General features: G+C 41.2%; 2 protein-coding genes across 4 annotated transcripts in view; one reads left to right on the top strand and one right to left on the bottom strand.

Moving 5' to 3' along the window:
• PLXDC2 (plexin domain containing 2) overlaps nt 1-13,972 on the bottom strand; it is a 449,542-nt gene that overhangs the window by 338,798 nt on the left and 96,772 nt on the right. The gene's annotated exons all lie outside the window — the stretch shown is intronic.
• Nucleotides 3,133-4,066, top strand: LOC128058273 (prostaglandin E synthase 3-like). Its single transcript, XM_052650671.1, has one exon. The coding sequence runs from the start codon at nt 3,257-3,259 to the stop codon at nt 3,737-3,739; it is 483 nt and encodes a 160-aa protein (XP_052506631.1). The 5' UTR covers nt 3,133-3,256; the 3' UTR covers nt 3,740-4,066.

The raw sequence follows: 13,972 nt of genomic DNA, 5'->3' as shown, positions 1-13,972 counted from the left end.
GTGATAGGAAGGAGGGTTGGAAAAAAGTCGAGGGTGAGGAGGTATCATGGAAACTGGCCCTTACAGATTAGGTGGAAATGACGTGAGAAGATGCATCAGCATGACCAGAGGCCCGGAGTATGCTGAGTAGATAATGGAGATGAAGGATTGGGACAACACATGACTTGGTGAAAGGGATGATGCCCAACTTGTGGGCACTGGGAACCATTAACATTAGCAAAAACATTGCAGTATTCTGGGAACTGTTAACAAATAGATACGTGTCACACTTTGGAAAAGGCAAACTTTAATGACAGTTGTGGAGGACGGGCTAAATGTGCAGAGGACCAGAGGACATTTCTAGGTATAGAAATGTCAGAGCCAATTCTAGGTATAAAAAGCTGAGTCAGGTATACGTCTCAATGTAACTGGAGACTGGGGCGGGGGGCAAGTGTCAGAGATGTTTCCAACGTCATTAAGAGCATCAAAGATCCAAAATTAGAACATAGAAAGTGCTAAGATGAACTCTCACAATCTGCTAATATCCGGAAATATTCCAGAATATGATCATCACTTTGGGATGAAACAGGTAATAGCAGCACATTGTGGACAGAGGAGCCTGGTGGGCTGCTGTCCATAGGGTCACATACAGTCAGACATGACTGAAGCGACTTCGCGTGCATGCACGCATTGGAGAAGGAAATGGCAACCCACTCCAGTATCCTTGCCTGGAGAATTCCAGGGATGGGGGAGCCTGGTGGGCTGCTGTCTATGGGGCCGCAGAGTAGGACACAACTGAAGTGACTTAGCAGCAGCATGAAAGACACTAAGCATGTTATACACATTATCTCTGGGTGTTTCCACAACCTCATTACAAATGAAGAAACAAAAACTAGGAGACATGAAGTGAATTGTCACTAACACCCTATTCTTTCACATTCCAAAGCAAATGGGGAATAGGGGATGGCATGGTTTGTAGCATTTGCCAGTTTCCATGGTGTAAATATTCCACTGAAGTCACTGATTGTTGAGCTGGGAAGAGATGCGCACAGCTGGTCCTCACGAGCTAGTGTGAGCTGGCCCCACCGCACCACTGGATTAATCTCACAAACATACCAGCAGGCATTTATGTAAAGCAGAGGCTGGCAAACTGCAGCCACACGCAAATTCAGTCAACATCTGTTTTTGTAAATAAAGCTTTATTGGAACACAGCCATCCCCAAATGTCTATGTATTGCCTGTGGCTATTTTCACATTGCAATGGCAGAGCTGCATAGTTGCAGTGGAGATTTGATGCCCACCCCCCCCCAAGCCTAAAATATTTGTTGTCTGGCTCATTAGAGAAAATACTTGCCAACTAATGATATAAGTGTAAAACAGGCAAAACCAATTTATACGATGACAAGTCAGAGTAGAGGAGACCTCAAGAGAGGTGAAGTGGGGAAAAGTGATCAAAAAAAGCACTCAGTACTTCTGGGGTACTAGGAATGTTCTGTTTTATCATCAGGGTGCTGGTTCCCTAGTAAGAAGATATCATGCTTACAATTAGAATATGTGCATTTTTATATATGCAAATTATACTTCCATACATAAAACTGTTTTTTTTTAAAAAGAGCAAGATGTTCTGAGAACAAATTTTAAAATTTTGTTTTAAACTTCTTTATTTATATCAGAAGAGAATTAACACATACCTGTCTGTTTCATTTACAACAGATTCTGATGAATTCTATATGTATCCATAATAGCAATAAGGGCATCTATCTATTGGGTGTTATTCTGCCAAAACTTTCCTTTCGATAGTGTACGCTAGTCTTTTCCCATCTTTACTGCCCTGGCAGAGTTCTCATGGTTCTCTCTCCACATTTAGTGCTTTCAGAATGCAAATTCGTTTGAATGGCACTCACACCAAAAGGCTGTCTATGGGCTCAGTGTACATCCTTGGGGAGTGACTCTTCACTGCTTTGATTATCATGAACTGAACTCAAAAAAAGCGAGAGGCAGATCAATCACGTCAATGCTAACCGCCTGTAAGGTGGCTGGGCTAAGAGAAAGAGATGCCTGGCTACAGCCGATCATCAGTGGGAACAGCCCAGATGTGTGCACTGGAGCCCGAGGAGCAGCCATGGCCAAGTCTGGGCTCCCACGGGAGATTCTTGAACACGTGCACCTCCTCTGACCAAGCCAGAGAGCCCACATCTCCCTCTGAGATGAAATGAGAGGAGCCGCAGCTCTCGCTGCCTTGGCTCTTCCTCCTGCCAGGTGCCAGCTTGGCCACCTTCCAGATGGGAGAGGATACTCCTCCAGCGCCAGGCCACACCACCTGTCAGCTGTCGGGGCACTGTGTGCCCTGGCTGCAGCAGCCAGCCAGCCTGTTACCTGAGGGTGACCATGCACAGAGGCACCGGGTGCTGGTGAAGCCTGCGGGGAGACCATCAAGACAGCCAAAGCGCCGTAGGCTCCCCCTGCCAGCATCTACCACCCGTGAACTCAGAGGCCAGCCCCAATCACAAAGAAGTATGTGTTGAAGACGCTGTTGTTAGTGGCTAAGTCGTGTCTGACTCTTTTACGACCCCATGGACTGTAGCCTGCCAGGCTTCTGTGTCCATGGGATTTCCCAGGCAAAAATACTGGAGTGGGTTGCCATTTCCTTCTTCCAAGGGATATTCCTGACCCAGGGATCAAACTCATGTCTCCTGCATTGGCAGGGGGATTCTTTACCACTGAAGATAAGAAGAGGCCAAAAACCCTAACAGTGACTTGTTTACTTAATCATGATTTTTTTCAAAACTTTCTCTACTAAATCTTCAGTGGGACCCTATTTCCTCTTTCTGGAAATGGAGCAGCCCTGAGGCATTAACTGAGGCCAACACTGACGCTGAAATATTCTTGACTTAATGAGTCAACACACCTCCTTGGAAATATGACAGAGGCTTTTCTTTGGAAATTTTTCTTTAAAAGAAACCATTGATCAGGATGGAGGGCACATATGTATACCTATGGCTGATTCATACTGATGTAGGGCAAAAACCATCACAATATTGTGAAGTCATTATTTTCCAACTAAAATAACTAAATAAATTTAAAAATAAAATGCACACTAGGCAACAAAAGTTTACTGTAGGAGCCCGCCGCCGCCGCCGCCGCTTGAGGAAAGCGAGAAGAGGCCGCGACTGAGGAGAAGACACCGGGGTCGCCACCGGAGAGGAGTCGCCTGCCCAGGAGCTGCCGCCGGAGAGGCCCGCCCACCCGTTCGCCCGTCCCCTTGCCCCGTTTCACGATGCAACCTGCTTCTGCAAAGTGGTACGATCGGAGGGACTATGTCTTCATTGAGTTTTGTGTTGAAGACAGTAAAGATGTTAATGTAAATTTTGAAAAATCAAAACTTACATTCAGTTGTCTTGGAGGAAGTGATAATTTTAAACATTTAAATGAAATTGATCTTTTTCACTGTATTGATCCAAATGATTCCAAGCATAAAAGAACGGACAGATCAATTTTATGTTGTTTACGAAAAGGAGAATCTGGCCAGTCATGGCCAAGGTTAACGAAAGAAAGGGCAAAGCTTAATTGGCTTAGTGTGGACTTGAATAATTGGAAAGACTGGGAAGATGATTCTGACGAGGACATGTCTAATTTTGATCGTTTCTCTGAGATGATGAACAACATGGGTGGTGATGAGGATGTAGATTTACCAGAAGTAGATGGAGCAGATGATGATTCACAAGACAGTGATGATGAAAAAATGCCAGATCTGGAGTAAGGGATATTGTCATCACTGGATTTTGAGAAAGAAAAATAACTTCTCTGCAAGATTTCATAATTGAGAGAATTCCTGAGTTGATAGCTCTAAAGGCAGATGCTGTATTTGCCTCCTTTAACCCATTTTTCAACCTGTTTGTTTTTTTTAAGGCTTCACTAAGGGTTGATATGTACCATTGTATGGGGCAGTTTTAAGTCAGCTAAGGCAATAACCTTGTGCATGAACATTTCCCAGATTTCCATGATGCTGTTGAGGTCCTAGGCAATTGACACAGCAGTTGTGATAAATAAAAATCTCACCTAAGTCTCCTTTACTCATAACTTAGGTACTGACATGATAGGAAGCTCTCTGGTTTAGGGAAAGTAACTAAATTTTAGATTTTAGAACATGGACTCAAAAGTGGCTGAAAGAATTGGTTGATACTTTTAAACTGGTAACATGTTATTCCTCTGCCATATCCTTCAGGATTGTTCCACTAAAGTTTTATTTTTCAGAAAATTTACTTCACATTATTGTATGTAAGTGATCACTTGTCAGTGTTTCAGATGTATCTTAGCTAAAACTAGTGAATGCCCTAACTTAGATGGTTTTGAAGCCTGTACATTTGGTATTGTTTGACCCTTAAACTTTTACATCTCTTAGCATGGAGGACGAAGAAAGGCTGTACATTGTTGCTTGAGAGTCTGTACATTTAGACCAAATTTGTATTTGCACTGTCAGTATGGCAAATGAGTGGAAAAAAATGTTAATACACTATTGGATTTTTTTATTCCTTTTTTTTTTTTTGGATTCAGCGTGTACCTGGGCTGAAAACCTCAATTTATGTTCATGACAGTGAGGATTTTTTTTAATGTCTACATTCTTTCTAATAAACTGTTGGAAGACTTCTTGGCTATCCTTTCAAATGTCTGGTTTACTGTAATTTCATGTATTGCCATTTACTGGAATGGAGTTTTTATTTTTACTTGAGGAAGAATTTGGGAATATTCCTCTGTTTGGGGGAAACAAAGTCAGAGAAAACCTTTTAAAGTGGATCTGTAATAGAAAATTGTAGACGCACTTTGCATCAGTTGGAAAAGAAAGTGTTGTGATTTGATTGAAATAAAACTAAATGTGTTGTCCTCCTCTAAAAAAAAAAAAGTTTACTGTATAGCATAGGGAACTATAATCAATTTCTTGTAATAACCTATAATGGAAAGTAATTAAAAAAATAATATAGGTGTATAAGTATAACTGAATCACCTTGCTGTGTACCTGAAACATTGTAAGTCAACTATACTTCAATAAAATATTAATAAAAAAATAAACCATTGAAAAGTCTGCTTCACTTTAGTGAGTGAATCACAGAAGGAGCAGAATATCACTTAGGTCTGGATGCTGTGCTGTGCTCAGTTGTCTGACTCTTTGCCACCCCAGAGTGTAACCATCAGTCGCCTCTGTCCATGGGATTTCCCATGCAAGAATACTGGAGTGGGTTGTCATTTCCTTCTCCAGGGGGTCTTTCCAACCCAGGGATAGAACCCACTTTTGAGTTGACCCAAAGTCATGGACTTGATTCTGTGTATCTCAAAGGTAATGGATTACTTAAGCAGAGCATGATGAGTTTAGGAGAATATCTAATTTGGAAAGGATGGTACTCAACCATGCTCAAAAGGAAGGTGTTTTTTTGTGTTTATTTTCCCCATAACATTCTGACTTTGGGCTTTGCAACCAAGACCTCCAATGTGAGATATGAGGGTAATCTATCAAAACATTACAATTTACTTAAGTCATTTCATGTGGAAAGCTATCTTTTGTGTTCCTTCAGTTGACTGCACATGTGGATGGTGTCTCACTGTGCAGAAGAAAACATAATCCTAAAGCAGAAAATCAAAAATAAAAGGAAATCAGAAAATGCCATAGAGTGTGCCAAACAAATAAAAATAAATGAAAGAAGCTGAAAAGTCTTTAAAAGTACATGTTTATTTTAATATCTGTCAAAAGAGATTTGGAACCCTGTCAGAAGAGCCTCTCTGATAACTTCAGTTGACTGACTGCATGATCTGGGCATAAATAGAAAGGCTAGAAGGTAAGATGATCAAGATCAGGAAAGACACATGTTGTATTCATACCGAGAGGAAAGAAAATAAAGAAATTGGGAAGAAAGACAAGAGAAATGGAAAAATTTGACCTGTGGAAAAATCTAGAAGATAAGTAAATCAGAAGTAAGAATAATATCAGGAATTGAGCTGGTATCTGTTACTTTGTCAAATTTGTAATGAAAATTGCAAAAGCTATGTTCCATGACACAAGCAGGAAGAGACATTGACCCGAGACCCACTGGGATGGGTAGGATATTGAAAACAGCACGTGATGTGATACACGCTCAAAAAAATCTGTTTGCACAGACATGCAAGTCCTTCAGGCAGGAAGTTTTTATTAGATTTCACTATTTAATTTAAATATACACATGTACCCAAACTTCCCAAATTAGAAGGTATTTCCTGTTTTGAAACTAAACACATTAGGTATTGTTTCCCAAATTTGTCATCCTTGAGGATCTAGTTATTTATGCGAGTGTATGAGTTTTCATTAAGGTTCATTCACAGAAATACGGAACTTGCAGGAAAGCCTGAAAGGACACTGCAAAGCAGGAAAAGAGAGGTATTGTAGACAATTTGCCTCCCTCCTACCAAACCATCTGACCCTCCAGTGAGGCACGCAGCAACAAAATTGATAAGGGACTCTATCTGTTGGGGGAGAAAGGAGACAGTGGGATATATGCAGAGAGTAACCTGGAAACATACATTACCATATGTAAAATAGCTAGCCAATGGGAGTTTGCGGTACGACTCAGGGCCTCTGTAATAAACTAGAGGGGTGGGATGGGGAAGGAGTTGGGAGGGAGGTTCAGGAGGGAGGGGACATATGTATACCTATGGCTGATTCATGTTGATGTTTGGCAGAAACCAACACAATACTTTAAAGCAATTATCCTCCAATTAAAAATAAATAAATATATTATAAAAATTGATAAGGGAGCTGGTGAAGCTGAATTTGGACCTCTGCAGAGGGTAACAGCCTGAAAATAAAGCTCTACCCTGCTTTCAATCCATCAAATATATACAAGGCCAAACCTAGGGGCTGCTGATAGTTACTGACATCATAAAGAGATCCTTCTTTCAAGAAAGATTTGCTGTAGGGCTCCTTTAATGAGAAAGCCCACCAGAACAAATATTTAAAATACATTTTTAAATGATTTACGGGCACCTTTTAAATAATGTATTAACTGTGAATTGCCCAACAATGTGCACCTGTAAAACATCTGTTTGGCTGAAGCTTAAGGATAGTCATTAAAATAAGCTTGGCTCACAGCCTGGTGCCCTGGGCAAATCAGAGGCTGCTCCCAACATTGAGAGATGAGAGCGGAAGGGAAGGAGGCAGCGGTGGGTGCTGGAAAGGAGAGGAATGTGCCAGCTGGAGCCTGCTCCTGCTTCTGAAGAACTTGAGTTCAATTCCTAGGGGGAATGGGTTCACTGACACCCTCTTCCTGTACCGCATTTACACTGAGTCAACAAGGGTATCTGAAGAACCACACAAGCTTTCCTCCCCCTGGTTCTTGACATTTGAGGAGGTAACACGTGCTGATACCTGTCCCATCTTTCAGCACCTGGAACACCTGTGCTTTTTCTTTGTAAAATCTGTTTTCGCTTGTTTAGCTATCTTCCCAAACGTAGCTGACACATTTTACCAAATTAGCCTACACTTCTGCTTATCATGGCATGCTATTTTTTTTGCAGTTTTACTATGTATTTGGAATAAGTCCAGTGTGCTTGAAATTTTTAAAATCTGACTATAAATACCAGCCTGACTGCATTTCATTGATAAGAGTCAACATATCCTCTAAGTCGGCAAATATTCCTCTCGACAACCATGAATTATGCTGAGATCACACAGCTAAAGACCTTATTAGTGGTTTCCAGTGAGCTCAAGTGGAAAAAACATCCCAGCTTTTTTTTTTTTAAGAAAGATTTTTCTTTAAACCAGTAAATGTTTGCTCCTGAAGTTCCATTTCCAATTGAGATATAGTATCTCCACTTTAAAAACTGATTTCAGTCATCTTCTTAATGAAATAATCTCCCAGGTTGGAATTTTCGAATTGGGGGCCTAGAAAGAGGATAATATTTCATACTGAAATGGTAATAGGGAATTTGGGGAACTTAAAATGTACCAAAAAGCAAAGGAAAAAAAAAAATGTGCTGGGAAATGAAATCCTTGGGGCAAAAAGAGAAATGAGAATGTGCTCTTTCAAGAGCATGAACTGATGGCTGAAGGACCTTCCTCAGGACACTGGAGAAACTGTCCTTATGGAATCTCTAAGCAGACCGATCACCCAAGAAAACTCAATTCTACAGTGATTTCAGAATAATGATTGTTAGAAAAGTTCTAGCTTTAGAGTAATTTTCACCAATTAAATATGAATATCCCAGAGAATGAAATGAGTTTTCAGAACACTAACATAAAGTGGCAATGAAAATTATTCTTTCTTCCCTTTTCTCAGGAGGTGTAACCAATCCACAGGTTCTAGTATCAGGGGCTATATTTCAGAGTACATGCGTGCTCGGTTGTGTTCGACTCTTTGCAACCCAATGAACTGTAGCCTGCCCGGCGCCTCTATCCAGAGGATTTCCCAGGCAAGAATACTGGAGTGGGTTGCCTCTGCCTCCTCTGGGAGATGTTCCCATCCCAGGGATTGAACCTGTGTCTCCTGTGGCTTCTGCATTGACTGGGGGGTTCTTTACCACTGAGCCACCTGAGCAGTCCATAATTCTGAGTGTCTGGGTGGAAAAGCAGATTTGTCTTTTTTTTTCTCTTCCTGACCCATAGCTTTGTGTTAGCCATCGCTTATACTCTGATTCTGGCCAGGAGAAGAAAAGCTAATCTTGTTTATATTTGTGTACAAATAACTTCAAAGCCAGAAGGAAACTGACTCAGGCAAACTTTAGAACATGATTTTTTAAAAGATTACTGTTTAAAAATGTATCAATCAGTTATTAAAAGGTGAGAAGAAGTTTCCACAAAGAAATATAGATTCCCTTGACAGTCTATTTCACATTTCATATTGCTGAAGAAGAATCTTATGATTCCATGTACAGAGGCATTTCTAGAATCACTTTAGGCTTTAGGCTAACTCTCCAAGATGGAAATCTGAGAGCTGGGTATACATCCATGGTTCAAGCCCCACTGCAGCTTTCCTGTAGAAAACCAACCCCCTCAAGCTCCCTTGATGGTCCAGGGGTTAGGAGTCTAACTGACAAGACAGGGGACATGGGTTCGATCCCTGGTCCAGGAAGATTCCACAAGTCATGGGGCAACTAAGCCCACAAGCCACAAGTACTGAGTCCACGTGACTAGAGTCCATGCTCCACAACAATAGAAGCCACCACCATAAAAAGCTTGCACACAGTGACTACAGCGTAATCCCTATTTGATGCAATTAGAGAAGGCTGTGGCTGCAACAAAGACCCAGTGCACCCAAAGATAAAATTAAAACATAGATTAAAAGATTAAACAAAACTGACACCCTCTAGAGAATGGGTCCATTATTATAGGACAAAAAGCCTTTATCTCCCTCTGGGTCACTCTAGGATGGAAGAAAGGATGAGGGACCTGTCTACAATAAAGCCCACCCTGACCAGACTGCTCTTCAGGCTCCCTGTCACAGGAAGTTCAGCTAAGCCCCACCCAAGGGTGACCCTTGGTTCTGACACACTTTATCACCAGATGGACTCCCCAGTGTCCCCACCCTGTCAGTGGGATGTGAGTGCTCTTTATCTTCTGCTCACTTACTTGTTTTTCTAAATTTTGCAATAAATATGGTCTGTTAGCATAAAAAAAAAATAGGCTATTTTTGTAAAAGCCTTAACATACTTGTTCATTTCCCGACACCTAAGGCAAAAATCTTATAAAAGGGTGGACAATGCCCAGCATAACCTTGTACTTACTTCCTCCTCCAGACTTCAAGTCCTTCACAGCCTATCATGAACTTAAGATTTAGTGCCATTGAACCTATTATTATTCTATGAAGATACTACACCTTTTCACGATTCTCTGCTATTGTAAATTTGTCTCTTTACCTGAATTGCCCTTTATTCTGCCTTTATCAGAAAAATGTCATCTCATCTTTTGAAAGCCAAGCCAAATACCAATTTCCTCTGGGAAGCTCTCCCACACTCTGCCAGCCCTCCCTACCCGGCCATGGTGCGTCCAAGGCACACGCTCCATCACCTAGCATGTTTCACTGTGTTTCACTGCTTTGCGCGCTAGTTTCTCAATGTGGGGTTTACCTCTCATCTTTTTTATTCTCAGAATTCTAGCAGAGCAACTGGAATGTGTTAAACACTCACAGTAAATTGGATGGATGAATGAAAGAGTAAATTTTGTCAGGAACATCAGTTTTATGGTGAGTTGGACAGCAGTTAAATAAGGCCAGAGAAGGGAAAGGAATCTAGGACTCAAGCACTAGAAATGAGAAAGAGAAAAACAAATATCATGTATTAACGCATGCATGCAGAGTCTAGAAAAATGGTACAGATGAACCTATTTGCATAGCAGGAAGGGAGATGCAGACACAGAGAATGGGTGTGTGGACATGGGGGAAGGGAGGCTGGGACAAATTGGGAGAGTAGCCTTGATATATATACACTGCCATGTTTAAAACAGATAGCTGGTGGGAAGTTGCTGCTTGGCACAGGCGGCTCAGCCTGGCGCTCTGTGATGACCTGTAGGGGTGGGATGGGGCAGAGAGGGAGGCTCAGCAGCGAGGGGACACTTGTTAAGTTGATTCACTTTGTTGTACATCAGGAACTAATGTAACAATGTGTATTGATTACACTACAATAAAAAAGAAAGAAAGAAGGATGAGAAAAGAAATGGAAAGAGTTGGGACAATAATCACTATCCAAACTGCAGAACCCTCTACATCAGGAGGTACCGACTTCTCAAGTCTATCTTAGTAGATAATGCAGTGATCAAACTTTCAAGGGCTGCCATTCACTTCGTGTCAATAGATATTGCAATCACCATCCTGTCTCACTGAAATGCCACAGGACATGTCTCTTTTCAGCAGTTCTGCACAACTCCCCACACTACATGCTTTCTCATTTCTTCCCACGAGGCCACTTTTCTCAAAGGGAATGCGGGAGGACATACTTTAAGCAAGACTGACATTGAAGAGTCTACTCTGATTTTAATGTCTCCTCCACAATATGACAACGTCCATAGGAAAGCATGGAAATAAAGTCTGCCTCGGTCCACTTCCCCCCATCTTAGATCCTTGAGAAAGCGATTCCATCATCCTTTCCCTGTAGTACCTAGTACATTTCCCAGCCACAGTGGGCTCAGTGCTGTAATCCTGTAGATTTCTGTCCTCAGATGCTTCCTGTAAACAGACAATCCCTTCTCTACTCCTTTTGGTGATGTTCAGACAAAATAATCCAACAGACAAAAAAAACAAAAACAAAAAACACCCTCATGTAGGTTGTTGACTCTTTTCAAACTTTACTCTTTTTACAGTTTAAAAGGCCATTATATTCATTAATTAATTTTTCATTTGAGTCCACCTACTCAATGCAAAACTGTAATGCCCATTAGATTAAGCTAGAATGGCAACAGTGTCCATTCATATGGGGACAGAATCTCACCTGGATCCTTGACTAAGCATGAGTAGACATTACTGTTTTTCTCACTTTTATTTGCTTCCATGGAATTGGTATAAAGTCGCAGATTCAGACACTGTGGAGACTGTTGTGCAAGAAACTGGCAATTTTGCTTCTCTAAATTTGCTTCTGGTACAAATCTGCCAGATAGAATTATATTTTGTGTCACTTCTTTTAGGCTCAAAAATTTCCTCGTTTACTCGTTTGTCCTATATTGAAAAATAAAGAAAAATACCAAGCCTATCTCCCTGACATTACAGTTCTCTTGTTCTGCTTAACGCACACATGTGGACGCACTAAATGTCCATACGTGGGAACTCGTCTTTCAGTGGGTAGGTGCAATGAATGTACTGTGTAGCTGATAAACCCTGGCACAGAGCAGTCAGTGAAAACCTTCTCAGGCTGCATGCTTTCTCATTTCACTGTGTGGAAAACAGCAGGCAATTCCAACTCAACGAATGCTACTTATTCCTCACTGAAGTACCACCTTAGAGGGGCTGATGAAAGCCTATTTTAGGGATGGGTAGATCCGGAGCAGAAAAGCTGACTCAAACACCTGTGACTTCAACTACTGCCCCGTTGCACTTCGTGCAAAGTGCAGGTGAGCTAAGTAGCATATAATTTGGCATAAAATTCCATGATCAAACACATAGATATTGTCCTTTACTTTTTTTCAAGGATATTCATGCAGATGTTATTAACTTAAAAACAACAGCAATAATAAAAGACCAAGGCTTCAACATGCCCTTCTGACATGGAATAGAAATGAATCCACACTCCTAGCAACTCCCTTACTGGTGTGCAAGTCTGTTATACCTACCGGACTGTCCACACACAGGGCCCATTCAGCACAAAATTGCCTGAGTGCTATCATGTACCACCAGCGGGCAGAGGCTACTAAGCTCTCCATGCTTTCAGCTTCCTCGGGATGCCAGCTGAGCTGAAATAAGTTTGACAGACTTTCCTGTGGGACCTGGGTGACCTTCTCTGGTGCTTTGATGTTAAATACAGCTCACTGGTGTCACGGCTGGAAGTTAAGTGAGTTAACTGTGCTTCTGGAGCAGGCCCACAAATTTATATTCTCTGCACTTGCAGTTTGCAGACCTTCCACTTCACCCTGATTTTGAATTCTTTCCTGCCAATCTCCGCTCCCCCCGCAAAGCATGGAGAGGTAATAGATAAGAAATACAACTTCATTGTCATATGGAACAAGCCATTATAGTATCTCTATGGATGGCAATAAAGCGGGCCCTAGGAGACAACATCTGCCATCTGGGAAGTATAGTAGGTTTTACTCATGCTCACTCATCGCCTGAATTGCAAGAGAACCCGCAAGCACCAATACCTACGCTATAAATGCAGGAATTGGACCATCAAGAAGTTGAATGTCTTTACCAAAATTTATCCCTTGGTAGGAAAAAACTGGACACACATGTTAGGTCATCTTTCCAGATCTCCTCCAAATGATTTACACAGATTGCCTGAGGGTTAAGTACAAGTGTGGGGATGAAAAGCCTTTTTTCAAAAAACTTTTATTCAGAACTCTATTAATTCCTTCGCTGCTCTGAAAAATCATTTTCTACTTCTGTGTCAATGTTTTCACTATGAATGGATAAGGACATTATAAGCCCTGTTATATACCCCTGCTAAGGAAATAGGCCCTCCACTCAGCAGGAATGTCAACATAATTGCTAGCTCTATATCAAATCTGAGAGAAGTGGATAAAGTGTATATTAATAACTAACAATGGGGGAATCAGTTGAAGATTCTCAATTTTATTTATACAAATATAGAGCAGCATTCACACCTCAGTTTTGGCTAGAAAAAAAGTCAATCAACCTATTCAAGTGGAAGTACCAATGGAGCTTGCTAAGTTCTCCCCTCCCAACCCCACCTTCTATTGACTGGCATGAATTTTTTAAAAGTTATCTTTACTTGCCTCGGTGTGCTGGTGATGGTTTCGTCAGTAAGTTATGTTCTACTCTTGTGACCCTGTGAACTGTAGCCTGCCAGGCTCCTCTGTCTGTAGGATTTCACACGGCAGGAATACTGGAGTGGATTGTGATTTCCTTTTCCAGTACCTCAGTGTAACACTTGGATAAACCATTTTTTCTGCCTACACTGAATAACAAGTATTTGGTTTAATGAGTACGTACACCAATACCAAACCCTCAGAAGAACATGGCACAACACCAAGAAAGATAAATCCTTGGATTTTTTTACTCCTGTGGGAGTCTTTCATAAACTTTTCTCTTCTATTGTGTTGAACATAAATGTATTTATATTTTGTCAAAATGATAATTGTTGTTTTAATTAGGGGAGACTTTTCTGACAGTATATTTAATGCTAAGGGAAATTTCAACTGTTACGTGATGTTTGGAGTGGACGGTCAGTGAAATAAATCTGTTCACAAACACACAAAACCTCATTCTTTCTAAATAAAGCTTAAACTCAATAACATACTTTCTGCTTAATGCTGGCAACTGCAACTTCCTGGCTGAAAGAAATAGAGCGCCCAACAGTTTATAAATGACTC

Source organism: Budorcas taxicolor, chromosome 13 (assembly GCF_023091745.1).
Source record: "Budorcas taxicolor isolate Tak-1 chromosome 13, Takin1.1, whole genome shotgun sequence".
In the NCBI taxonomy this organism is placed as follows: Eukaryota; Metazoa; Chordata; class Mammalia; order Artiodactyla; family Bovidae; genus Budorcas; species Budorcas taxicolor.
Note: the sequence above shows the minus strand (reverse complement) of the source record. Positions and strands in the feature narration are given on the sequence as shown.

What these genes read in the sequence shown, in the direction of transcription:
- LOC128058273 (XM_052650671.1), top strand. Translation starts at nt 3,257, where the DNA reads ATGCAACCTGCTTCTGCAAAGTGGTACGATCGGAGGGACTATGTCTTC.